The sequence below is a fragment of the Lepisma saccharinum genome, chromosome 3 (genome assembly GCF_977018435.1).
Source record: "Lepisma saccharinum chromosome 3, izLepSacc3.1, whole genome shotgun sequence".
In the NCBI taxonomy this organism is placed as follows: domain Eukaryota; kingdom Metazoa; phylum Arthropoda; class Insecta; order Zygentoma; family Lepismatidae; genus Lepisma; species Lepisma saccharinum.
This window is the reverse complement of record NC_139231.1, coordinates 136,481,260-136,506,368: the sequence shown is the minus strand read 5'-3', so window position 1 is coordinate 136,506,368 and position 25,109 is coordinate 136,481,260. Positions and strand designations below refer to the sequence as shown.

Genomic DNA, 25,109 nt, shown 5'->3' with positions numbered 1-25,109 from the left:
TTGTCCCTCCCGGTCTGAAAGAGCACTACGACGAAATCTGGCATGTCGAACTGTATGTTGTTGAACTGCGTCGTCACGTCGAATTCCATGTGACTTCCCGATGCTACCTTCTGCACGCACTGGTAACCGTGAAAGTGAATCGGCACCTGCGGACTTTTCAAGATCTCCGCTTTGTACTTGAGGGCGTAGTTTGTTTCGTATTCCACCACCGGCATTCTCAATTCCATGCTCCGAATGATGCACTTGGCTGCTTCGGGTAGAGTGTTGGCTATCGGCGTGGTGCCGTCCGGACCCAAAGTAGCGTATCGCATCAGTGCATCGTTGTCGTTGGCTGCTCTTCGAAACGTGACTCTCAGTCCTCCCTTCCACATGATCTCCTTGTAGTCCGAGAAGAAACCAGGCAGCAGACGCATGGGAAAGAGCACCGTGTGACTTTTCGTCGATATTTTGGTCCCTGCTTCGAATCCTCCCGCCTGGTAGTACGCTGCGTCCGTTTTGGATAATTTTAACGTTCCCACTGCCGTCGACGTGATGCCTGGATAATCTATTCTGTCGATGACGGTGTTATGTTTCCTCACCTCCACCTGCGAGAACAGGTGAGGCACGAAGTTGTCCACGAGTATCAAGTTTGCTGCTGCGGGAAACGCGTCTTCGCTTTCTTTCTTCACCACGTCGAATTGAAGGTAGAGGTCTGCTCTGTGAGGATGAATAAACCCATCGCCTACGTCAACGTCGTATTCGATCTCCCTGTTCGCTTCGTTCAGATTGGCGAACGTGCGACGGTTGGGAGGGAAAGATTGCAATTCGTAACTTTCGATTTGCTCCATTTCACTATGTGTGTTATTTATTATACGTTGATCTCCACGATGGCCGTCGTAGTGGCACCTGCGAAATCCACCACGTCTCCTTTCTCGTTCGTCACCACCAACTCTATGTCGTCTATGCGGTTGCGACATACTGGAAAATAGATCGGCGAAGAGGGCGTGTAGATGATCGGTTCCATGAACTCGGAACTTGGTTTGAAAGTGGCTATGATTCCTGTCTGCTTGTGACTTCCTAACAATCCGTCCGAAGATTTCGTGATCATACCTTCCGCCACGTTACAGTGTACGTTCAGAGTCTCTATGGCCAAGAATTTAGGAATGTTTGTTGCCACGTGCTTGATGCCAGCTTCGAGTTTTGTGTTGTTCTCGAAACCTAAAAGTTCTCCTATGGTGCCCAGGTCCACAGTCTCCGTCGCGGATAGGATTTCCACTCTGTGCGTGACCGAATTTTGAGAAAGGTACGTGCCTTTGGGTAATTGAGCTTGCAAAGTGGAAAGATTGTATTGGCCTGGTGTGACGACGATGTGTTCGCTTCCGACGCTAATTTTGTTGTTGTGCTGCGTAACATTAGGTATGAGGTACATGCTGTAGAATGCACGCAGAGCCACGGATTTAGGATAGACAATGTCGTCGTGCAGTGTGAGTTTCAAGATTGAAGATTCACTCGTGAGATGGAACACGCCCATCCTAGTGATGCTGTTTGAGGTTCCACAATGCTTTCTGGAAATCCTCGATCGTAGGGTTATTTATTTTAGAGAGAAACGCGAGCACGGAGAGGCAGAGATGACCGCAGTTCACGTCTCCGAAATCTTGAATGCGTTCGTCGTTGTAGTATATAGAGGTTTTGTTTGTTTTCAGATAATGAACTAAATTTGTAGGTGGAACACCTCCGAAAGAATCGAAAACGAATGCTTTATCATTGTCGTTTTTGTGGTAACATATCCAATGCGTGCCTGGATTTTCTTGACCGTCCAAGTTGACTACTCCGCATTCTCTTCTTTTAACGCTTGAAGGTAACGAGTCGGACATGAAAACTCCTCTGAAGTATTTGATTCGTAGCGGTTCGATCAGAGATTCAATGTCTCGGTTGGTGAGTGCTTCTGTTTCTTTTTTTTAAACTTTCTCATCACGCCCTTCCCCTTCTTCTCCATGGCCAGGTTGTGACGTTTCTGTTCTTCCAATTCCGCTTTGTTCTTCTTCGAGTCGATGACGGTTTTCGCGATGGCGGCACTTCCGCCAGCCAAACTTCCAACGGCCCCCAATGCTGCTAGGATGGCCGGGATGCTGAATATGAAACCTCCGATCTTTTGCTGTTTCCGCGAACGCTGCAATCTTTTCAATTGAGGTGTGCTGAGCAGCAATTTCATTCCATGTCCTTTCGACAAGCAAGAACGTTTCTTCTCGCGTTGTTTCTTGGTGAGTAACCCATCGAGGGCACCTAGATTTTTAAGATTGGAGTATGGTATCTGGTACACGACACCCTTGGGCTTCATGTTGATGCTCTATGCGTTATTTTCGCAGTATGTTATTTATATATATTCTGAGATTTTTTCTTGTGTAGTTTTTTACGGTATGTTATTTATATATTTTCAAGGCCTCGCAGTCGCTACACAAATTCTATTACGTGCTTTGTTTTCTTGCCAAGAAGTTCCTTTGTCCCCTTGTACACGATTTTTGTTTTGTTCTCGATTAAAATAGATAGCTTCTGGTCCGATAACATGTTAGCGTATCGATCTGGTAAAAATAAACTGTATTGTGCGTTGAGCAACAGGCGTACCTTGGGACCATACTGGGTAGAAACGATTGAACCGGAAGTTATCGTGTAAGATTTGTCGACTTCCAATTCCCGAATTTTTACATACTCAAATGACAAATTTAGCATTTGTTTTAATGCTTGGAGCTCACTTATTTTTTCGGTCGTCATATCAAAGAAAAATTTCAAAGTGTTAGAGAGAAATTTAATTGTTTTTCACGATGTGTGTTATTTATATATACCGAAGATTATATTTTTCACGATGTGTGTTATTTATATATCAAGTTTTTTTTTTTGACACGTATATATTATTATTTTTTAACAGAGGAAGAAAGTTCGTGCTTCGGAAAACGCGAGGATGTGCGTAGTGATATCTTTCCTCTCCTGCATAGACTTGTACCAATCATCAGTATACTGTCTTCTTCCCTGCATCGCCTCGTACAGTTCGTCCGACCTATCGTCCAATTTTTGCCCTGCAACCAAAAGCAGAATGTCGAGATCACCGCACCTCAGGCCGCTGATCTCCCGAAGAAGGTCCTTGAGAACCATTTCACAAGGGATGCGAAATTCCGGCATTGTTCTTGCTATGTTTACAAGTTTATTAACATCTCCGTTAACTACCTTTTTGAATATTTTAGATAGTAGCTCGGGTGGCAAATTAGTTATGCAATCCATGTTGTTTTTTTACTGTATGTTATTTATATACCCCACCCCAATTTTTGTTTCGTGTTCATGGCGATGGTGGTGCCTAGTGCGGCGACCCGTTCACCCAACGATGCGTCTCTGCTCACAAACCTTTCGAAAGCTGCGTGCTCTAACTTTCTGTCTGCTTCGTGACGTGCATCCAGATCCGTCTGCGTGGTGTTGTAGGCGATGTCGTGATCTTTGCATGCGGCGTCCAATAGATTCACACCCTTGTCTCCTCTGTCCAATCTTTTCTCGAGTTTGGTACCCGGTCCGCAGTACTGGTAGCCAGGTAGATGCATCTCGAAAGGTAACTTGTTGATGATGTCGTTTACGAGTCCCTTTCCTTCGGCCACGTTCCAGAATTTCGGAGGCAGCGTGTTGATGATTTTGATGAGGTAACCTATGCCCTTGTCGTCGTTCACGATGAAGTTGGAAAGTTTCGTGCTGATCATGTCCACGATGCCAACCTTCTCGTTGTAGAAATTACGGTTGCCTGCATTCTCTTCGCCGGCTATCACCAACAATCGGTCCACGAGTTTCCTCACATCGTCCACCCAAACGAATTCTTTGGGTAACGTGTTGTAGCGTTTGACCCCGCTGCCTGTTTTGACCTGGTTCCAAATCGGTTTGATGAGATTCCTGTACTTCTCGCCGCTGCTCGATTTCACCCTATTCTGCGAGGCGTCGTTGTTTTGGTACAAGGCATCCGTCATGATTAGAATTTCCTTGTAACTCTGGTAATCTTCGTCGGTGTAATCTTTCGGCTGCTTTTTGGCAACGAGTTCCCACAGTCCCACCGTACCCGGATACCTGTTCCAACTATCCTTGTCGCCTAAATTGACTTTAATGTCGTTGCCTTCGAAGGTCACCTTCGATTTCCCAATCTTCCACACCACACCGCCGCCTTCGCTGGTTTCCATACTGGGATACAATCCGAACACTTCATCCTTGTCGAATTTCCCCGTACTCAGGTAGTCTCGTGCCAAAGGCCCCAACTCAATTTTATCCGAAGACGAGGACGTGCTACCAATAGCTCGACGTCGTGCCGGTGCATCCTTCAGTTCGAACGGCGTCGAAGGAATGCTCGAAATGGGCGTGGGTACGGCGTAACTTTTAGCTGCGAGCGGTACGAGTTCATTAATCAAATTTTTATTTTGTTCCGTGACACTTTTAATTTCTTTACCTAGACCACTGATGGCATCGATCACAGGTTGATCCTGACGTTTCTTCTCTTCGTAGAATCCGCGATTTTCGGATTTCCAACCTTTGAAGCGTTTTGCGAGGTAATCGCGAAGCTTAAGATTTTCGTCTTCGATTTTTCGTTTCGTCATGACGTTATTTATATATGTCGTTTCTCACAACGTTGCAACGTTTAGAAAGTCGTTGATTTTGTTTCTGTATTTTCCGTCGTTGGGTTTCCTCGTCATGTCGATCGTAGCGAATCCGAAATCGTCACCGTTCCAGCAAGTAGAGCAGCAGCCTTCCGAAAATTGATTGTAGTTCATGTCTCCGCCTACGTAGTCATCGTACGCATGCTTGAGGTTGGTGTGATCTTGACGAAACAAACATATGAAATTAGCGTTGTCGCGTACTAACTGTTTTGGAATTTTGGAAAACGTTTGAGCTAGGTAGAAGCAATCCATTCCTTTGTGACGACCTTGCGTGAAAAAGTTGCGAATTTCATTTTGATTTTCCAGGATGGCATCGTCGAACACAACAACTGAATTTTCACGACAATCGTCGAGTGGTTTTATTTCCGAAGCAAACGTTGCAATGTCCAGACCATCGTACAGTTTCATCAGTTGCTGGTATTTGGATTGCTCTAAACTTTTCGAGAACACGTACAGGTGCCTGTTCTTCCAATCTAACCAATTTGGTGCGAGGAGAAAATTGTCCACGAGCAGTGTCGTTTTTCCACACCCCGAAGGTCCTACGATCAGACAGCGGATGCTGTCGGGGAGCAATTCACCGTTTTTTTTCTTCCTTCCACTTTCCGAATCAGGTAGACGCTTTACCACGTTCCACGTACTCATAGAATCACTTCGTTTGAATCGATCCAACTTGTTTCCGGAAGTCCCAGCCATTTCACCAAAAGTTTGTTGCCTCTCTTGCGCAAAACTTTTTCGATAAGGTACGTGTCAGGGTATTTAGTTTTAGAGAGTTCCTCCTCGTAGAAGCGCCCCAATAAAATTTCACCGCCACTGTCTTTTATTATATACGTGTGACGGTTCCCGGGTAGAACTCGAACCACGGTAAAAAGTTCAGTACTCCAGTTTCGTGTGAAACCCCTGTCAAACGTTCGCTTCAATTTACTAACCCTCACCTGTTCTCCAATTTTGTATTTAGCTTTTTTTGTCGTGGGCATGTACTTTGGACAGTAAACGCTAGAAATTAAACGTTGCTCGTCAGACCTGGTAACGTCAGCTGGCTTCATGCCTATCGTTGCGTGCCGTGTGTGATTATAGTCGTTAACAAGTTCCGGGAGAATAGTGACCCACTTGTAGCTTCCCTGAAGCGTGAAACGTGACCACATGCGCGATTTCAGAGTGCGATTGAATCTTTCCACGATGCTGGCCTTGACGTCACTGAAGGTCGAGTAATGATGAACGTTGTGTTTCCGAATAAACTTTTGGAATACGGCATTGTAAAATTCCTTCCCTTTGTCCGTGTGCAGAAACCGAGGTCGTCTGCCGCCGCTTTCGCGAAAAATTGTCTTGAATGCTTCCGTGACGCACGTTCCTGTTTTCGCCTTCAAAGGTAGAGCCCATGCGAATTTCGAAAATGTGTCTATGACGGTGAGGAGGTACTTGTTGCCATTGTTCAATTTATGCACGTTTTTTAACTTGCCGCTACTCATTTCGACGAGGTCGCTTTCCCAGAGGTCATCGATTCCCTTGGTTACCACAGCCAAACGTTCGTAGTTGCGGCGTGCAGGTTTATGCAATTCTTGGACGATGGCTTGCCTAGACATTTTTTATTATTTTTAGAGATTACGTTTCAAAAGAAGCACAAGCGTGATGGGATTCAAAGAGGGTGGCACTTCGCTCGTGTTTTGAATGATCAGCTTATCGCCGGCACTCACGTCGAAAACAGTAAGATCTTCGTCTTCGTGTATTTCATATATGTTGCGCGTTTCGTTCCAACGCGCCAGAGGAATGTTTCCTGCTTTCTGGACACCACGATTCGATATCAAAGTCATGGTGGGAACGCTAGCTTTTCTGCCGTGAGACCAGTACGAAAATTCGTTTATCTGAATCGTGCCATCGAGGAGAAACTTGTAGTACGGATGATAAGGATGTAGCATGTACAGTTTGTTACCTTCGACGAAGGTGGAGATTCTCTGTTGATTGGGAACGCTGTTGATTTCGATGGCTTGCAGAGAATGCAGTTTAGCGAATTTAGTATCGATGCTAACGAGGTTGCTGTGAAGCTGACCCAGTGTGTTTTGTACGGGCACCAAATGCTCGACTATGGTATCCGTTACGGTAGAAAATGACGGTTTGATTTTCACTTCCACGTTCAACTGCTTGTAGCTTTCGTTGAGTTCTTGCAACTTGGCACCGAAAGAGGCCAGCGTTGATTCCTGCGTTGATTCCAGCACTCCAACTTGATCTCTGATGTTGACGACAATGTTCTGAAGGTTCTCGATTTGATTCAATTTCGAGCTCTTCTCGGTAAGATCGTTCACGATGATTCGCATCTCTGTAAACTGCGTGTGAAGGTCGGCGACGCTCTGCGAAGTGGGCAGCGTCGACACCAGCGAAGCAAGTTCGTCTCGAATCTGTTCCACGTTCGCTGTTTCCGTTTCCAGTCGTTTCAGCATACGTGATATGTTCCTTTTCAAAGCGTGTAATTCTTTGGAGGTGGGGAGATTGGCCACTTTACTCTCGAGATCGCTCAATGAATTTTTGATGTCACTCGAATCGGATAGTGCCGTCACCGCCGTTTTCAATTTTTCCAAATCTTCACTTGAAGGCACGCTCGTTCGTAACGATTCCAAGTCACCCTGTATGTTGTCCAGTACGTGATGAAAATGAGCGAGATTCGTTTCGACGTTCAAATTTTCTAAATATTCGATCTTCTGCTGAACCGTGCTCAACGTGTCTTGAATGCTCGTCAACACACTTGCTTCAGCGTGAATATTTTTAATTTCTTCGTTGATCAATTCCAAGGACGCCTGAAGCGTAGCGATGGTGGTTTGAATGTGTTCGAAATCTTGATAAGCCTCCAGTTGAATTTTTATGTTCGCGACGCTTTTACCGATGACCTGCAGTTCGTCCGACGATGGTAGGTTCGTCATTGTATCTTCCAAAGTCTGCAACTTGGATTTGATTTCTTCCAACGTGCCAGTGAATTCTTCTTGTAATTTAGAAACAACGACCTGCAAGCGTTCTATATCAATATCGTTCACGACGGTTTGAAGTTCAGAGAAATTTTTTTCTATTGCGGAAGTTCGCTCTTCGATTTCGAGTTTCAATTTTTCCAAATCTTCATTTTTCGATTGAAATTGCTGTAATTTGGCCAAATCATTTTGAAGCGAATCCATGCTCAACTGTATATTTTGAATGTTGTCGTAAGAAGGTACGTCAACATAATTTTTTATCAGTGTTTTCAGTTCGGAATCGATTTTCAGAATGGGATCGAGACATTGCGTTTGGAGCGTAGCGATCTCAGACTCTAAACTTTTGTTTAAGGTCTCCTGCAAAGCGATCAAATCGGTCCTCAACTTCTTAACTCGAACGTCCAGCATGAGAATCTCTTCTGCATGGTCTACACGCTTAGTGTTGCCGAAAATGTCGTTAGGCATTTTGGTTAACGGTTATTTATAATAGGATAGACGATTCGTAATTCTACGAAGAGAGGAATAAGTTTGTCGTAATCTCCTAGGAGTTCCACGTAAAGATAATCTCCTGCAGACACATCGTACGACATGTTAGAAAGTAGCTTGTCGTGCTTCATTCGAAAAATGTTCTTGCCGGTAGAAATTTTGATTTCGCCTGCGTTTTCCGGATTCACGGTGATTTGAAGTTTCCCGTCGATCGGAATTTCATAGAAATGTAAATTGTTATTAAAAACATAAAACATCTTGCCCACATCGTTATTTATTTCCGTCCAAATGCTGTTGAGGTGAATGATTAACAAACCGCTGAGTTTAGATAACACGGAAGGTAAGAGGTTATTGGAATTTGGCGCCGCAGTGTCCATGTTGCTTTGTTTGCGAAAACCAAAGAGATTCATTGTTCTTGTTAGTTATTTAACACATCGTGCTTTTTTTGCTATTCTTCAAAACATACGCAGGAAGAGAATGAAAGAGGGAGCCCTCGGGCGATGAAAAGTTGCAACCTGTTATTATGTTGTTAAGCCCGCTCAAACCGAGGCTCATTAAATTCAACTCTTATTTTTCATCGCCCGAGGGCTCCCTCTTTCATTCTCTTCCTCCGTCTGCCATTCTTCTTCAAAAACACAGCGGACTTCATGACTATGGGGTTACGGTTAACACACGTCACATTTATCGCTTTTATTGTAGTGCCCCCACTCTCGCGTGTGGATTTGACAATCGAGAACGCGTAACTTGTTGTCTCTGCCATCCAATGCGACCTTGGTTACGCGCGTCGTGTACAAATCATGCAATTTACTTGCAATGCGATGATCGGTGCTAAGTTGCCTTTTACCATGAAAAAGGCATTCTTTGTAGTTTTGCATGCTAAATTTGCTGGTACTTATTTTTCCTACCCCCTTCGCCTTCTTGATCTCTTTTTCTTCTGTAATCTTTACACAGTACATTTTGGCACGAAGCCCCGCAAATTCCCTGCTGTAATTACCAGCCGCTTCATCTTTGAACTTTCCAATCGTCATTTTGTTTTCTGCCGAATGTAAGTGATGGCCTGATGGTAAGTTGCTAAAATCAAACAGATGCTTCATCTTAGTCAGATCATGTTCGAGGCTTGGTGTTTGGATTAGAAAAATGAAGCTATCCGTGTCAATGTAACATATTTGGATGTTATCTCCATAAAAAGGTTGAAACTGACCGTAGTACGATTGGTACATGTGCAATTTTGATAGTTCAAGGACGGTGGCACCTATGGCAATCGGCTTGTTGAGCATCACTTGCTTCTTGTTCCTCTCAACAAATACTAGATTCTCGTCGAAAATAGTGAAGTTTTTGAAGTAGGGTGACGCGACGATCTTCTCAAATTTCTTTTCGTCCGTGACCAACGTTGCGTCGATGTAATTACGCACGTTCTCCATCGTCTTGCCGTAGATGGCGTTATTGAACAGTTTGTACAGATCCTTGTCTGCAGGCGATGTCGATTGCGCTCTGCGGCGCGTGTTCTCGGCTATGTACGGTTCGAGCCACTTGCTCTGTCGGAACTTCAATCCTCTATGAACTTTCTTCAACTGCAAGCCGTGACTCAGGTAAAATTGGAGGAGTCGGTAGTGCAGAACGTAATTCCGCTTGTTCTCCATGCTTAGTATGAGTTTTGGCTCCGATCCTCCAGGTGGCTTCTCCTTGGTGGGGGCCAGGGCCAATCCGTGATGTTTCTCGTGAAGCGTTTCGGGATAATCGAGATCCACTTCCAAGAAACAGCCCCATTCATTATCTTCGCTCCAGTTGAGAAAATCTTCGCAGGAGAGTTCCTCTTCGGTCATCCACCCGTAGTCGCTGATGGGAAGACACTGGGACATGGAGTGGCCGTACAGGTTGTTGACATCCCAGTAGACAATATAGGTGTTGGGCTTCGATGCATCGTAACCAGGCGTATGAGGATTGTTTGCCTGAGCATGGCGTCGGGGGCATTGGACGATGCCACCCCGTATCGCACTCTCCATGAAAGCATACTGTTCCTTCTCTGCGATGAGGCCCAGTTCCACGTTGGTGTATTTCATCATCGATTCCCAAGTCAATCCCGGCGTGGTGAAGAAATACGCAGGATCCAACTTGTATATCGCGATGCATCTCTTACGAAACGATTCGAAAATATCCATCAGAAGTGTCACATCCAATTTCAGATAAAGATCGTGATAATCGCGAAAAGTTTGGCAATTGAATGCCGTCCACACACTACGAGCGTGTTCGTAGTCCTCTTCGGAACAGACGTCCTCCGTGAGAGAAGAATAAAATACCTCCCGGGGTGGAAGTTCCGTCTCGTCAAATTTGTCGAAATTGTTGACGTACTCGTAGGGGTAGACACCCTTGCGACGCAACAGATTCAAATTCTCATCTCTCCCCGAAAAACATTTTTGCTTGGTGGCCACAAGATCTTCGTCGCCAAGTTGAGATGCAAGGCTTGCGAGGCTGGAGGACAGGAAATTGTAAGAGTCCAGGATTCGCACTTCCACGCTTCCTCCTTCTTGGAGAGGGATCCACACTCTCACCACAATATATTTCTCGCTCGTTCTCGGGATGATGCTGATTCGAGAAGTTATGTTGTGGAGCTCTTTGACGAAGAGATGTGTGTCGTACTTCTCCGTGTAGTGCAGAAACACGGCAACAAAATGCGACTCCTTAATTTTGAGATTGCACGAATTACAGATGGTGCTTAGAAATAATCCATTCTGGTGGTTATGGTGGACGACCTTGTAATTTTCGGCGGTGAAAGCCTGGTTACACTCCTCGCATCTTGTCGCCGCGTCATGTCTCTGTTGTTGTTCTGTTGTGAGAGCAGGTGGAGAAACGTAAGAGCCTTTCAGGCTGGGTGCAAGTTCTCTCGCGCATTCCGCTATCTTCTCAACAAAATGTTTTGCCGCATCAGGTCCGCAATACAAGATGACATCATTCAATTTTTCTCCGTAGATGGAGAAACTGCAAGGCTCGTGGTGAAAAATTTGGGTCGTGCTTGAGGTAGAGGGATCAGGGTTGCAAGACGTCATGGGAACTTGGAAGCTTTCAAAGTCGGCATAAAGGACGACGGGATGGTGGAGAAGAGCCTGGTGTTTCTGAAATTTCATCTTGGTTCCGGGTTCCGGCATGACATCTTCGGGTTCTGCATTCACGGAGCCAAAACACTTGTGCTGTTCTCTCATCTTCTTACCCCCGCGAAAAATTCTCAAACACCGATCGCAAATTTCAATCTTATCGCGATTCTTGCTGATCTGTCTTCCTACTAATCCTGAGAAATTCCGTATCAAACTGTAACGGCCATCTACAAGCAAGAGTCGAATTACATTATTCTGGCTTCTCGCAGGTCTTAACACACGAATATTGTCGCAATCGTCAACCCCAAACACAGAAATATTGATATCTTTTCCTTTTTCCTCTCTATAGTTTTTTTCAAATTGATTGATCTTATTCAAGGGCACAGGATAGGAAATTCCTCTCATCATATTCTCGTATCTTCCCTCGTATCCTCTGTAATTGGACAGACGTTGGGGGTCATTATTATTTGCTGGGTGTAATGCAGCGATGACAGACCATAAGAAACTCTTCTGATCATTACTTTGTATGTTCAATACTGCATTTTGCTTTTTTTGTTTTTTTGTTTTTTTTTTGAGCGCTGCGTAATGGTTTGAAATTGCAGACTCGAAGTTCTAACATGTGGCTGCGACCGCAAAGAGTCCACCCACTTCCTCTACCTTCAAACTCTTCTTGTTTTTGTGTCAAGTGCTCAAATAGTCGTGTCACTATCTCGTCAAGATCCTCGTTATTGTCATCGTGTAAGCTCTCACACCCTACGTAAAAGCTGAAAGTGCTTGACTCGGACGAGACAACTTTCTCATACAGCAGAGTCAAGACGAGATGAATTTTAATTGCAACATTGACGAGGCAATCACGTAATTTATCGACTACCAGAGATTTCACATTGTTGAGGAAGATGCTCGAGTCACACTTTTCATCGCTTCCAGATTTATAAGTCATGATGCGTGCACTTTTATTCAAAGCACCCTCCTCATGCCCATCAGTGCGAGATTTCTTTGCCGGCGGGGCTACGACATCATGATCTGGTAGACGACATTTTTTCAAATGCCTAGCAATATTAGGTTTAGAAATCAACTTTCCACAGTTGCAACATGCCACTTTCTCGACAAGACCGGAGGGACCTGGTTGCGGTTCCATTTTTTCTCTCTGTTATTTATATATATATATACAGAGAAATTTTTTTGGGGGGGTTGTGGTGATGGTAGTGGAAAGCGCACTGAAACAGAAGGAAAAAAAAGTTGAAAAATGCTAGATATTTTTTCCTTCCACATATATATTAGACGCGAACAGTATGTATGTATGTATGTATGTGTGTGTGCACTGTTGTAGGAGGTTAAAAATATGGGACATGTAAGTGTGTGTCAATTTTTTATGGCTCCTCTGAATATGTGTATGTCAGACGCAAAACAAAAATATTAATATATCATGAAAATAAAAACTTACCTTTCAACAGAGATGGAGAGAAACTTCAAAATAAAAACTTGTAGCTCACTAAAACTTCCACGATGATATATATATATATATACTGCCAGACAAACAATTAAGAATACTGAACTGCCACGATTGACGTTCACCTTTCAAGAGAGATAGAGAGACTTCAAAATAAAACTTGTAGCTCACTAAAACTTCCACGATGATATATATGTATACTGCCAGATAAACAAATTAAAAAATACTGAACTGCCACGATTGACGTTCACTATGATAATGATGTACAAAAGAAGAAACTTGTACGTTATATAGGAACTCCTCTTTTTTTTCTCCTTCTCTCCTCCCTACTCCACGCGACTCTCTTTGGTGAAAACACAATAAGGGCTATGGTCAATATCCTAGCAAATAAAACCCTTGTTGACTGATTTATTCATGCTATATTTTTTCAACAAAAACTTTTGTGATATGCACAATATCCTGTGGGGGACAAATAACAATAAACGGGACGTTGATAGTTCTACCCATGTATGTATTGTCGATCATTTCCCCCTCGGCCTCTATTCCACGCCCCGTCAGGGTGTGGTGTGTGAAACAAACGATTCCCAGTATAAAACTCAAAAAGCGGAAGATGCTGCTGTGTTTGCTTCCGTCACATCCCCCTCTGATTCTATTGTTATCGGGGATGTGATGGATTCTTCATTCAGAACCGTGGGAAAGCTGAAAAAAATAGAATCTCTTCGGGCGAAAAAGGATGCAAGATGAATGGGTTCGGGGAGGGGTTGCTGTGGATAGTTTGGTTCGTGATGAAAATGTTACATTGAGCGACGAAACACAATTTCTCCACAGGGACAGGAAAAATTCTACCGGGCGTCGCTATCCACGCAAACATTAGAAATTGCCTGAATGCCTTGGGGGGGCTTGGCATAGGATTATCGATTTTCGTTTTTAGAGAATAATCTATGTAAGATTCTAGCATCAAGAATAAACAACATTGATTAAATTTTTGACAACATTCGCAGTACAAATCTAAACTCGTGATGATTTCGCCGTTACCATGTATCCCTGGCGAGGTTAGGGGCCAGGCATCCTAAAAACAACAATTATTATTTTGTTTGTTTGTTTGCGTTACAATACGGAAAATAATAAGAGGCATACGCGCATATGTGTATATGTGTATATGTGTGTGTGTGTGTGTGTGTGTGTGTGTGTGTGTGTGTGTGTGTGTGGTACATCGTTCCCTCCCCGAGAGAAGAGGTTTACGAAGATCACGATATATATAAACATTTGGCCCCGTTCATTCCAGCACTCCAACTTCATCTCTCTAAAATGTTGACGACAATATTCTAAAGGTAGAGAGAATGAGAGAATGAGAGATTGAGAGATTGAGAGAATAAGAGGATGAGAGAAGAGGTTTACGAAGATCACGATATATATAAACATTTGGCCCCGTTGATTCCAGCACTCCAACTTCATCTCTCTAAAATGTTGACGACAATATTCTAAAGGTAGAGAGAATGAGAGAATGAGAGATTGAGAGATTGAGAGATTGAGAGATTGAGAGATTGAGAGAATAAGAGGATAAGAGAAGAGGTTTACGTAGGTCACAATATATAAACATTTGGTCCCAAACTTGGAAAATTACGATAAAGTGCACTCATCTTTCAAAAAATAAGAGAATGAGAGAATGAGAGAATGAGAGGAGAGGTTTACGTAGGTCACGATATATAAACATTTGGTCCCAGACTTGGAAAATTACGATAAGGTGCACTCATCTTTCAAAAAATAAGAAAATAAGAGAATAAAAAAATGAGAGAATAAAAAAAAATATAAGAGGATGAGAGGAGAATAAAAAGAGAATGAGAGAACAACGAGAAAGATGAGAAAGATGAGGAGGATGAGAGAACGAGAGCTCATCTTTCACTCATCACTGCCTTTTTGCCCCCGCGAAACGTCGTCGGCGCAATAAATGGGGCGCGGAACAGGAAGAGAAAGTGAGTTTTTTAACTTTTTGTGGTCGTTTGGTCAAGAAATCAAAGTTGCGGTGGGAGTCACAAAAATACTCTACTATCTACTAAATACACACTTAAATTTAAATTCAATGCATTGTTGCAACCTACATACTAGTCCCAGAAAATTTTAAAGTGAGACAATTTAAGATATCTCAAGACCTTGTTCTTCTGTCATCTGGACCGTTACTGAATCAGATTCCCATATATATATATATATATATATATATATATATATATATATATATATATATATATATATATATATAGAGAGAGAGAGAGAGAGAGAGAGAGAGAGAGAGAGTGAGTCAGTCTTCCCACATGAAATCGCCCTCTCCGGTAATCAAATCCGGTTCTCCTACATGTCAAACAGACGTCCTGCCACCAACTGGGCCACCCTGACTAACAACAAAAGAAAGTAAGTTTCATCAAAATTGTAAGCTTCAACACTAAAAGCCATAATACCCTTGCATCACTCTTACTGAATTCGTAGGCACGCTACTAGTCATTAATGTAGATATTTCATTATTTCAGGTATGACCTACACTACATATCGGATGAATTGTATGCACTGTCAGTGTACGATGAGAAAAGTGATTTCCACAGCATCCTGAGGTTGGAACATCTACCAGCACCTGAGAAAACTCACCTACTTTGGAGTTTCAGTAAAGTGAGTGGAATATAATCAGTAGATTCATTACATGCAATTTGTGGAGGAATAAATTCAAGAATTGCAATTCACTTTGCATCATATCTCTGACAAGAAGAAAATACCACGCTATTACCTGGAATACAGAGTGATGACGTTCGAATAGTTTTATAGGTGGCAGTGATATTACGGCCACTTAATACGAATCTTGTGGCTTACCTTTCTAAGTCACACAGCATCTGTACCCACTGACCCACTCTAGCTCAACCCCAGAATTACAGTAATATAAGGCATGCCCAAATGAAAAGGAGACTACGGTTATATCTAAAGATTATTATATTACAGAATATTTGCATTACATAGGAAGTGAATTACAATTAATGTGTAACATGATACCTACACATAATTGCCATTGATATTGATGTACTGATCCCAGCACGTAGGAAGGGAGTGGATGGCTTCAGTGTAGAAACTCCTGGGTTGCTTACGGATCCAGTTTTCCACGGTGTTCTGCCTTCCTTGTCACAGGTGAACCGTTGACCTTTCAGTGATTGTTTTAAGGGGCCGAAGATATGGGAGTCACATGGGGAAATATCGGGGCTGTATGGAGGATGTGTGAGGACTTTCCATTGAAATGTTCTCAGCAGGCCGAGGGTATTTTTGGCCACATGTGGCCTAGCGTTGTCCTGGAACAGCACTATCCCCTTCGAGAGCTTACCTCTGCGCTTGTTTTTCATGGCCTGTTTAAGCCTCAGTAACGTGTTGCAGTAAAGCCTGCAAGAAATTTGTGAAGCATGCTCGCATTCTGTGCGAAGAAATTGGATTCCAGCTCACTGCACTGATCTGGAGGAATCCGCAATGCACCCGTCTGCGCAAAACCACTCTCGCCAACTGAGGAAACAGCAGGCGAAGTCGTTAGCTACACCTGCAAACTGGGACAAACACCGCCCCATCTATCGGCATTACCTTCTTCTATTAGATACAACGCCACTACAGCAAAGGTCTCCTTTTCATTTGGGCATACCTTATATAAATGAAAATGTTATATATATATATATATATATATATATATATTTCTAATTTAGGAATTTACAGAGAAAGAGGGGGTACAGGGAAAAGGGGAAGAGAATAAGGCAGGGAGAAAGAAAGGAAGATAAAAGATAGAGAAAGATAGAAAACAGAGATAAAGGAGAAACAAAGATAATGAGAGAGGAGAGATAAAGACAGTTTAATAGAGAGAGAGAGAGAGAGAGAGAGAGAGAGAGGGAGAGAGAGAGAGAGAATCCTAATAACACAATGGCCATTGTGAACACAGAAAGTTTGCTAACTGCTAACATAACCTGCCGTAAAAATAACTAATATTATATAAAGTGAGAGTTATCATGTACTCACTTTGTACAGCATTATTTTGCGCTCTATCTGTGCATGATACCATACACTTTATACTTACGTATATCTAGGCCTCCACGATGGCATAGTGGTAACAATCAAGGGTTCTCTTGTTCGATACCCGGTGGACGCACATAGTGGTTCGGATCCCACTTTAAACTGTAGGTCCAGTCCCGATTTGCCTATATGTGCATAAAGTGGACTTAAAACGCAAACTCAATACTTTTATCTAACGAAGAAATAAAACAATGAAGTCAATACTGAAGTTAATAACAAAGAATTGTTGTTATATTACCATGGAAATTGTTGCGTAATGAAAATAATCCCATTCTAATCTTGGTGTGTCAGCTATTGAATTCCATAGATCGAAGGTCAGTTATGTAAAATACGTATCTTTTCTTTAATCAGGACAAATCTCTATTAATTGAGACTGGACTGGAGAAAGTGTAATATGGTTTTCTATCTTACTTATTTCAAATAATTTACTAGAAATATATTTTGTAGCATTGATGAACTTAGGACAATGTTAGAATCATGTACAATTAAGCAGAAACGTGATGTTTACCTTCCACACTACCACAAAATTGGTGTGGTGGTGCATTAATGCAACTGAGAAAGATATTCATACCACTGCTGGATGCCAGACTTCCCCTGTCAATAATTTCTGGATAGCTCCTGGCGTTCACGTGATATACAGTCATCATCAATAACAAATGGTCTCCTAGTTGCTGCGCTGCAAGGTGTTGTGTGTGTTGCCTAACTACGGCTACGATCGAACATCAATAGCAAGTTTTGAAGCGAGAATATGAAGATCTAGTTGTCCCATTTTATTGCGGATGAATGTACATTGAGATGTGCAATGTTTACTTGATGTTTACTTCTATCTGTCGTCAATTTTGCACACACAAATCATACGAATTTGTGCAAAATTGTTGTGAAATAATTTGGCATAACCCGTTAGCTTTGTGACCCTATGGTTTAGGGACCAGACGTCAGGTTTAATAAACCTTTGTTGTTTCTTTACAGGATATGTGCCTCTCTGGTTTGCGGGTGGGAGCATTAGTCACGTGGAACGAGAGTTTTCTCAAGGTGTGCAGGTCGACCCCCATGTACTTCGGAGTGCCAGCAGCCGTCCACACTATGGCAGCGAATCTACTAGAAGATAGAGGTAATGTATGGGCATACGTTAATAAGTATCAACGCTATGCATTTGTTAGATAGGATTACAGGGGAAAGGGGACACATATAGGTGAAGGCTCCAAGCCATTGCACTGTTACAAATTATATATAATAATATTAATATAAAAACAGAATTTGATAAACAAGAATAAGGCCCCTTTGTTCACTAGGTACTCACTCACTGACGTACGTAGGATTTTTGGGGGGGAAGAGCTGGAATTGTAATTGTGGATAGCAGCGGCGGTCGCCATGCCATGGCTCTACCCTCGGAAAAAGCACTTGCTTTGCCGAAATATAGATAAATTAATACATTTACGAACAAGGAGATACGAATCTCGTAAGCGTTCGAGTTTACGGCCGCCTCAACTCCTGCGCCGCATCCCCAGCTGTTCTCTCACTTGCTGGGCCAGCATAGTCTGGCCTGTGCGCAGAGGCATGCGCGGAGGCATGAAAAGTCTCTGCAGGGAACGAGCAAGGAGATGGTAGCCATAAGACAACTAATCGTGCCCATTTTCGGCTGGCACGACGCGAGAGCTTTCGCAATGTGTTGACATAATTGCAAACTTCATAGAGAAGTGACTAATCCTGACCGATTTTAATGCTCGTTGGAGAAGTAATTCGCGAGAAAGATACTTTCCTACCTACTTGGGAACAACAAAGTTAATATCTTCCAAAATTTATATAACCATTTAGATAGATGCGTCTCAAGAGCCACCCAGACTTTTTTGTTATCGATTTCTTCCTTAAGGAAAGACATATCCATCCCTTGCTCTCACGCACACAGACACTCACGTGTTGCAACTGACGTTGACAATATTGAAGAAATTTCCTGTAAAAAAGAATTGTCTAAATATCAAAGGGAATTTGCATCACCAGGAGATTTTTTACGTTAATATTTGTAAAAAATCACACGGAAAAACTATCAGTATAAGAATTTCACTTGGAAATATAATTAATTTCTTGTGTTGAATTTTAAAAATTATAGATCCACAGTTCATTTAGCAGATAATCATATTTCAGTTGTTAGTAACACCGATTGTTGATTTACCGTCTGCCGTGCTGGGGTTGCAAATTATAAACAAAGCAAGGCGAGAATACCGTGTTCGACTCGGTGACTCTAATTGTTCAGTGTTTTCTTTTTAGTGAAGTGGTGAAAGTGTCCGATGGTGTGTGAAAGGAAGGGTAGTCAGTGAAGATTAGTCAGATTAGAGCATTAATACATACACCGTTTTCCAAGCTACTATACGATAGTACTAAACCAAAAGTTAAACAACTTGGCCGTACCACACCAGATTTAAAGATTAATTCTATTAACAAAAAAAGTGACGGGCGTCGAAATTTTAATAGTCGCATTTATTTCCTAGAAACTTGGCTGACCTCCGTGCACAGCATGCTGCAACGCCAGGGATCACGAGTTCGAATCCTGGGCATGGGTGTTCTTTGTGAGTGTTCACTCCTCCTTATCTTCGCGATTAGCCAAAAGTAGTACAAATGCGAAGTAAAATAAACCAATTCTAGGAACTCTGAATTTTTGTCTGCAATTTTAGTAAACAAAGTTGCATTAAAATTTTCTCTTTCATTAGATTTCTATGATGTATGCTAGCGAAAATTTTTCGATTTCTTGATCACGTTGGCACTACCCATCATACTAGCTGCCAGCCACTACTGGTCGATAGTGCATAGCTTCGTTCCAGGGGAATGGGGGTACACATTAAAATATTTTGTATTCTTGGGAGTTTTTCACTGTATTAAAATTGTACTCGAAGACAAAAATGGTAACCGGGGCTGATTTTGAGGGTGGGTTTGCATTTAGACCTTTTTTTTATGTTCTATACTGATTTCCCCAAAATTTCGGGAGGGGCTGCAGTCCCACCAGAGCCCCCCCTATGTACGCCAGTGATCTCGCTGTAGGGAACAATGATCCTGAATGCGGTGGCATACAACTTCAAAGAATCGGCTTACCTTTCAGTATTAGATTGATCAAGGATACACTATATATACTTGTTCAAAACTACAGTTCAATGCCACAGTATCACTAAATAAAGGAAAGAAACATTTGTGATCCATGCTTTCTATGTGTCTACAAATCTGAATCGGAAGGTAATAAAATTTTGTTCGTGTAATTAGACATGACTTATTCACATAACTTATCCATTTAGTCTAGTTGCCTTAGTATCGACTTATTTTGCGTGAAGAAACCATGCACATTTGAAAACAAATATCTTAATGCTCAAGATTGAAATATCGTGTTTCAATTCCAGAGTGGTTAGATGGAGTTTTCCTGCCGGCGAATAAAGAACGATTGAGGAAAGCAGAGTCTACTGCTAGAACGTCTTTGGAATCCCTTGGTGTCAGAGTTCGACCTTCGAAGGCTGGCTTTTTCTTGTGGGCAGATTTCAGACGGTTCATGCAGTCCTCGACGAAAGACGAAGAGCATGGTAAGTTTTCTCTGCTCGTATGATGAACCGTGTAAAAATATAAGTAGCTAACTATACACGTTTAATTACAAATTTAATTGTATTTTAGAGTTGTTTATATTTTAACCATTTTCCCTTAAGTTTATTTAGTAAATGGTGAAGGAGTTTCTAAAATTAAAAAGTTTGATGTTTTATGTCATTTTAATCCTAAAAAGTAATGCAATTTTGTGTGTTAAGAAGGAAGGATTAAGGAATGAATGAATTAATTTAAAAATTTGGGTGCATTGGCCCATATGGCCATTTTGCACCCATCAGTGTATTCGGGAAATATCCCCTTATCTAAAACCCTTACCTGAGGTTTAAGAAAGCTGTGTAAATAGTCCCTGGAGAAAGGTTTTAGTGCAAGGTTGTAAGGGAACCTGCACAGAAGATACACAACATATTAAAAAGGTAAGGATGCATTACCACTGTCTCTGAGGCAGTTTTTAGAGACCAAAGGTGGTCATTTTCGTTCAACCTCATAGCTCGCCCTCACTCTCACGGATCGCCTTCACCCACACCCCACATATCCTCATGACTCACCTTTCACCCTCACTTTCACACGTCCTTTTCTTATGGCTCACCCTCAACATTACCCACTCCTTTACTTTCACGACGCGGCTTCGACTTCACCCTCCGACTTGCTTTTCAAGCTCAAGTGCCCTCAACCTCACGGATTGCCTTTTCCTCGCCCTCACGGATTGCCTTTTCCTCGCCCTCACGGATTGCCTTTTCCTCGCCCTCACGGATTGCCTTTTCCACACCCTCACGGATCGCTTTTGCCCACACGGATCGCCTTTGCCCTCATGGATTGCCTTTTCCTCATCCTCACGTGTCTTTGCCCGCACGGATCGCCTTTGTCCTCACGGATTGCCTTTTCCTCACCCTCACGGATCGCTTTTGCCCACACGGATCGCCTTTGCCCTCATGGATTGCCTTTTCCTCATCCTCAAGGGTCTTTGCCCTCACGGATCGCCTTTTCCTCATCCTCAAGGGTCTTTGCCCTCACGGATCGCCTTTTCCTCATCCTCAATTGTCTTTGCCCTCACGGATCGCCTTTGCCCTCACGGATTGCCTTTTCTTCACCCTCACAAGTCTTTGCCCTCACGGATCGCTTTTGCCCTCACGGATCGCTTTTGCCCTTATGAATTGCCTTTCCCTCACCCTCGAGGATTGCCTTTTCCTCGCCCTCGCGGATCGCGTTTGCCCTCACGGATGCCTTTTCCTCACCCTCACGGGTCTTTGCCTCACGGATCGCTTTTGCCCTCACGGATCGCTTTTGCCCTTATGAATTGCCTTTCCCTCACCCTCGAGGATTGCCTTTTCCTCACCCTCACGGATCGCTTTTGCCCTCACGGATCGCCTTTGCCCTCATGCGTTGTCTTTTCATTACCCTCGCATATCGCCTTTGCCCTCACGACTCTGCCTCGCCCTCAACCTCACACACCCTCGCAAGTTTTCAGAGGGTGAGGATGAGGTCTTTCCTCCGGAGGGTGACCACCGCAGGTAGACAACAGCTCTTTTCAAAAAGCTAAAAAAGAGTAGAACGCAGACTTGTTAAACCTCACGACTTATTCACGAAAGGAAAATCTAAGAAATATTAAACAATTTTGGAAACATGTTTCCAATCAATTTCCTTAAATAAAAGTAATCATGAATTTATCATTCACGAAATATCTCGTCTCTAACTAGCAGTTTCCAAACCCCTTGAAGTGAAACCGCATATGGTTACATGCATCTTCAATTCTGATGAAATGATTTTGTTAAGAATCAATGCCTTTGTTCCAGAACTTTTTCGACGGTTGATGGAGAAGAAAGTGTACATCACACCAGGCACTGAATTGGCGTCAGAAGATCCAGGATTTTTCAGGATAATATTTACAGTGAAACCCAATGTTCTGGAAGAAGGTAATGAGAATACATAATTTTTGTTTTGGCATAAAATGTTTGTAGTTGCATAACAGGTACATAAAAATACACTCTCATGTCTCGCTTATTTGATAACAAAATGCATCACTAACTAACTAACTCTCTAGCCTTCTTAAACCCGAAGGTTCATGGCTTCAGCAACACAGGCCTTCCATCTGTCCCTATCTTGAGCAAGATCTATATACTCTTTTTCCACCTCAATGTTGTCCCTCCATCTTCGTCTTGGCCTTTCTACAGGTCTCTTACCATCAAGTTTCCCAACAAGAATCCTGTACACTCCTCTTTCCTCTCCCATTCGTGCCACATGGTCTGCCCATCTAAGTCTTCTTGATTTAAGCATTGTAATAATATCTGGACATGAATACAAATTATGTAGTTCTAAATTATGTAACCTTCTCCACTGATCCCTACTAACAAATGAAAATGATGTTATAGAGGAAATAAAAAACAACAACTTATTGTTACTTTTCTCTTCATAAACTTTTATCTTCTCGTATAATATCTAAGAAACTAAAAGTTAAATTATGCAAAACAATAATATATGACTGTAAAACTTGGTACCTTACATTAAAAGAGGAACACAATAAGAGTAATTAAAAATACAATCCTATTTGGAGAAGGTTATGTAATTTAGAACTGCATATGTATTTAGATATTTAGCTGAATCCTCACCATATTTTTTTAAGAAAATAGTTTGTACATGACTTATCAATCATATCTCGGTCTCCCAAATGATATCATTCAAGGATGATCTCCCAGAATCATTACAGTATGAAAGGAAAATAATGTTCAATTCTAATCATATAGTTTTGTTGTAAGTACTAGACTTGCAGTTTAAAGTGGAATCCGAAACACTGTGCAAGCGCCTCCAACGGGGATCTAACGAACGACCCCTTTCTGGTAACTATATATACACACAGTAACTGTGCGTGTGTCTCAATTTATCGGTGTTTTCGTGTATTTTGCCTAAGGTGTTATTTAATAATTATTGTGGAATAATTTAAAGTTTCGTTTGGATACTAATTGTGCTCTTTCAATGCTTTCAGGTCTACAGCGGATTAGGGAAGTTCTTAATGGTATACAAAGTACGTAAGACAATCATAATGTCTTAAATGAAGATACATTTACTGCCTTGAAACTGTTACAATTAAACGTTAACATAATTTGAATATTATATGTTTTTATTTGCCCGATTAGATTAGTATTAGTTTATCTAAAAATTATCTGGTAAATATTTTGTGAACTTTAATGAAGGCAATACTGTTACGTTAGGTCGTTCGCCGGCCTAAACTCCTTGGCTCCGAGAGGGGTTTAAACGTGAGAAGGGGGAATAATTAATGCTCCTTTGTCCTTCACCTATTTATAATGCACAGGCCGAACAGGTAAGGAAGTGAACACGCCTGAGCCGGGTTTGAACTACTAAACACTGATACTTAAATTACTAGTGTCATCACTGTATCTGATCTGGTACGTCGGCCTGGTCGCGGCGCCGTGTGGTCCATTGACGGTGTGTACTTTGGGCACTGCCCAACCTTTGCGCGGACACACTCCACGTGTCGCACCACTTAGGCTACTAGCATCCGACTCTCTCGGCCACTAACTTCTGACTCCCCCGGCGACCTCTCGTCACCGGGGACTTGTCTGGTGTTTGCTGATATAGCATTTAATGCCGGCTCGTGACATGCCACCTCCCCTGAAAATAAATGGGGTTGACCAGGGGACAAGCCCATTTCTTTATTAACAAAAGAGGTTATGATTTAAATATAGAATTAAATATATGTAGTAAAATGACCTTATCGACCAATAAATGAATGCGCCTCGTATATGTTGCGTCTCGCTGCAAACTGTGCCTATGAGTGAAAGTCGGCGCATATTCAGATGTAACCACAGAATAGTAAGGTTTACGTAATGTCACATTAAGTTGCACTGTATCACGGTGGAAAATTTAGTACACAAAATTGAAGCGAAATGGAACAAAAAGAAAAAAACACAAATATATCAATCTCATGACGACCACAATGTTCTTATGAGAATGTAGGAAGAGTAAAAATTTTCTACTTAAGAGTAAAAATTATGCAGTTGCGTTTCGTTCATAGGTAAGTCAAATACTTTTAACAAAGTTCATGAAGAGTGTACATTTTCTGGTAACTTGAATGTATTTTTCTCGTCAAGAGCTAATAGAGGGTAACTACTCACTGGAAATTCCTTGAATTCCGGGAATTATGCGTGAATTATTAAAAAAAAGGTAAAGTGTTCCCCTGTGCATAGCACCACGCCATGAAGGCGTATAGGGGGTGTGGGGGTAACGCCCCACACTTTCTTGATCCGGTCGTGACTGGGGGTGATGTGATCAGCATCACGCCCCTGACCGCCTTTACCCCCCAGGGTTTCCCCCAGGTACCCATGTTATTCGACGCTGGGTGGGCGCCGGGGCCGCTTTCACCGTTAGAAAAGTTCCCGGATTTGAACCGGCCGGGGATCGAACCCGGGACCTTGAGCATGGTAGTCAGACGCGTTACCGACTGAGCCACCGCGGCCACCGCGTGAATTATTGGCTCCGGGAATTATGCGTGAATTCTACTTGAACTTTTCTCCGTAGACGTGAAAAATTACAACTTGTATTAATCCGAATCCTATTCACATTTTATGCAAATAAAAATTATTTGCGTAAAATTTTCTTGCTCGCTTCGCTCGCAGCCCCTGCTTTTCTTAGTCTTATCAAGTTTCTAACCATAGCTAGGGGGCGCCGGGAGTCGGCCCTGGGCGCCGAACTATCTAAATGAGAAAGAAAGCTGTAAATTTGATTTATTGATTTGTGGTTTTAAAGCCACTTTACGCACAGAAAGGCTAATCAGGACTGGATCCACAGTTTAAAGTGGGATCCGAAC

General features: G+C 42.4%; 1 protein-coding gene across 4 annotated transcripts in view; it reads left to right on the top strand.

The window, feature by feature from the left end:
* Nucleotides 1-23,372, top strand: part of LOC145985436 (1-aminocyclopropane-1-carboxylate synthase-like protein 1) — a 56,127-nt gene extending 32,755 nt beyond the window's left edge. For all 4 annotated transcript variants that reach the window (XM_083119481.1, XM_083119479.1, XM_083119480.1 and 1 more), the window contains 5 exons: nucleotides 15,154-15,289; nucleotides 17,684-17,825; nucleotides 20,098-20,274; nucleotides 22,081-22,200; nucleotides 23,268-23,372. In XM_083119481.1, coding sequence (XP_082975607.1) covers nucleotides 15,154-15,289; nucleotides 17,684-17,825; nucleotides 20,098-20,274; nucleotides 22,081-22,200; nucleotides 23,268-23,314 — 622 coding nt within the window. In that variant the 3' untranslated portion in view covers nucleotides 23,315-23,372. The remainder of the gene's footprint in view (nucleotides 1-15,153; nucleotides 15,290-17,683; nucleotides 17,826-20,097; nucleotides 20,275-22,080; nucleotides 22,201-23,267) is intronic.
* The last annotated feature ends 1,737 nt before the right edge of the window (nucleotides 23,373-25,109 follow it).